Source organism: Oryx dammah, unplaced genomic scaffold (genome assembly GCF_014754425.2).
Source record: "Oryx dammah isolate SB20612 unplaced genomic scaffold, SCBI_Odam_1.1 HiC_scaffold_19, whole genome shotgun sequence".
Taxonomy (NCBI): Eukaryota; Metazoa; Chordata; class Mammalia; order Artiodactyla; family Bovidae; genus Oryx; species Oryx dammah.
Genome location: NW_024070203.1, coordinates 46,279,360 through 46,282,194, shown reverse-complemented (window position 1 = coordinate 46,282,194; position 2,835 = coordinate 46,279,360). Strand labels below are relative to the sequence as shown.

Genomic DNA, 2,835 nt, shown 5'->3' with positions numbered 1-2,835 from the left:
GCTCAGTCATGTCTGACTCTTTGTGACCCCATGGACTGTAGCCCACCAGGCTCCTCTGTCCATGGGATTCTCCAGTCAAGAATACTGGAGTGGGTTGCCATTTCCTTCTCCAGGAGATCTTACCAACCCAGGGATTGAACCCGGGTCTCCTACATTGCAGGTAGCCGCTTTATCCTCTGAGCCACCAGGGAAGCCCCCATATGACCACCATAGGAAAATCAGGAAAACCACCATATGACCCAGCAATCCCACTCCTAGGCATATACCCTGAGGAAATCAAAACTGAAAAAGACACGTGTACCCCAGTGTTCACTGCAGCACTATTTACAGTAGCTAGAACATGGAAGCAACCTAGATGTCCATTGACAGATGAATAGATAAAGAAGCTGTGGTACGTATATACAATGGAATACTACTCAGCCATAAAAAGGAATGCATTTGAATCTGTTCTAATGAAGTGGACAAAACTAGAGCCCATTATACAGAGTGAAAGAAGTCAGAGAAATATAAATATCATATATTGACACATATATATGGAATCTGAAGAGACAGCACTGATGAATTTATTTTCAGGGTAGCAGTGGAGAAACAGACATAGAGAACAGACCTGTGGACAAGGTGGGAGGAGAGGAGGGAGAAAGGGAGATGTATGGAGAGAGTAATATAGAAATTTACAATGCCATGTGTGAAACAGATGGCCAATGGGAATTTACTGTCTCATTCAGGGAACTCAAACAGGGACTCTGTGACAGGCTGAAGGGTGGAATGGAAAGGGAGATGAGAGCATGGTCTGGGAGGGAGGGGACATGGGTGTACCTATGGCTGATTCTTGATGTATGAGAGAAAACCACAAAGTTTTGTAAAGCAGTTATCCTTCAGTTAAAATATTTTTTAAAAAAAGTATTTCTCAACAACAAAAAAGACTGTCATCTTTTGTCTTTTTTCTTTAAAAGTTTCAAAAAGATTAACCATGTTATTTTTTTGAAAAAGAAATGTTGTAGGGACTTCCCTGGTGGTCTAGTGGTAAGGACTCTGTGCCTCTACTGCAGAGGGTGAGAGTTCGGAACTAAGGTCCTGCACACTGTGTGGTATGGCCAGAAATAAATTAATTAAAATTAAAAATTAAAATATACTCTCATCTTTCCTTTAGGATACTCCCGAGCATTTACATAAAATGGCCCAACATAATGTCTTGCTACATTTGAAAAAATTAGAAAAAGAAGGAAAAATATGTAAGTATTCTTCCAAATTTTTTTTATTTGGGGCGCTGAAAATATTTGTTAACAAATGAACTAGTTTCCTTTGAGGGAAAACACCACCTACCAGAGTTCTCCCTTGAATGTCACTGTGAGTGGGAGAGACAGTCATTAGGAAGGGTCAGTAGCAAAAGGCCAGGGAACGACACATTAGAACAAAAGCTCCCACAGGAGTGAGAGCCCTGCGTGGGGGCTCCAGTCCTCACCCACCTGAATGTAGCGGGAAGAAAACTTCGCCTTTGCCAGAGTGACCACAAAGAACTTTACATGTAGATTTGGGAACAGCCAAAGGTTTCGCAGTAGTAAAGGTAGTAAACTCAAAGATACTAAAGCAGTAATTCTGTAGTTGTCCACTAGTGTTGACTCGTCAACTTAATAATCTTAGAAGTTTGCTGCTTAAAAAGCAAGAGGTGCAAAGTTGGATCCTGTGTAGAAGTTTTAGCAACGTTATTTGTACCCCCTACCCCCGCCGCAAGAGAAACCCCAACTTTATATCGAGCAACAAAATTTTTTAAGAATTAATGCTCTTTCTAGTTACAAGATAACTTAAAATCCAGTGATTTTACTTGTCTGTTGTTAAATGTTTACTCTGTAATTTTCTTTCCACAGTTAGCAACACAGATCCTGAGAAGAAATGGAAAGCTCATCTTTAGTTTCAGCTTAATGAAAGATTATGTTGTTTTGATTTTGGAGAATGAGATGTTCTGTTAACTATGAATTATTTACAGAGAATATAGCCTGTGGAACACTGAAAATAACCCTAGATATACTTTTAAATAACATTATATCTATTCTAAAATGTGTAAATCACATTTTCCACCTACAATATTAGCTATTTATCTAACCAAGCTCTTATAACATTTTACCAAAAATGCAGAAATCCAATTGTTTATGCATTTTCAATAAACAAGGTAATGGTTTCTTTTAAAATAATAAGTTTTATGTCATTTAAACTGGACATTATTTTTAGAGATCATTTATCTATGACCAGTGCTCAGTAATACTTTTTTCTTCCCAGCTGCTTCAGTTAGCAGCACAGATGTCAATGTCATCCTTCCTTTTCTACAACCTTTGTCTATATCAGTAGGTTAGAGGCTTGTTTTCATGTTTCTCTCAATCACAGCATGATTAAATATCAACTCTGTTCCTCTGTATCATATGTATTTTCTTATAATGGCATCCTACAAGTGATTCATGTAAATCAACGTTTGGTAATAGAAAAGCATTAAATTCCCAATTAAAGTCATCATGTATAAATAATTATGTAATCCATTAGTACAACCAATATGTTTTATTAATTTAGCTTTTAGTTAATAGTGGCTCAGTTGGTAAAGAATCCACGTGCAGTGCAGGAGACCCAGGTTCAATCCCTGGGTTGGGAAGATCCCCTGAAGAAGGAAATGGCAATTTACTCAGGTATTCTTGCCTGGGAAACCCCATGGACAGAGGAGCCTAGATGGCTACAGTCCATGGGATTGCAAGACACAACTTAGTGACTAAACCACCACCATCATCAAAATATATATGAACTACATACCAAAGATTTTTAAGATTAGAATATTATAAGAGCATTTTTTAT

The 2,835-nt window shown here is 37.9% G+C and overlaps 1 protein-coding gene across 1 annotated transcript in view; it reads left to right on the top strand.

Moving 5' to 3' along the window:
- Nucleotides 1-2,502, top strand: part of LACTB2 (lactamase beta 2) — a 34,598-nt gene extending 32,096 nt beyond the window's left edge. The window contains exons 6-7 of the mRNA XM_040261365.1: nucleotides 1,151-1,232; nucleotides 1,866-2,502. Coding sequence (XP_040117299.1) covers nucleotides 1,151-1,232; nucleotides 1,866-1,909 — 126 coding nt within the window. The 3' untranslated portion in view covers nucleotides 1,910-2,502. The remainder of the gene's footprint in view (nucleotides 1-1,150; nucleotides 1,233-1,865) is intronic.
- The last annotated feature ends 333 nt before the right edge of the window (nucleotides 2,503-2,835 follow it).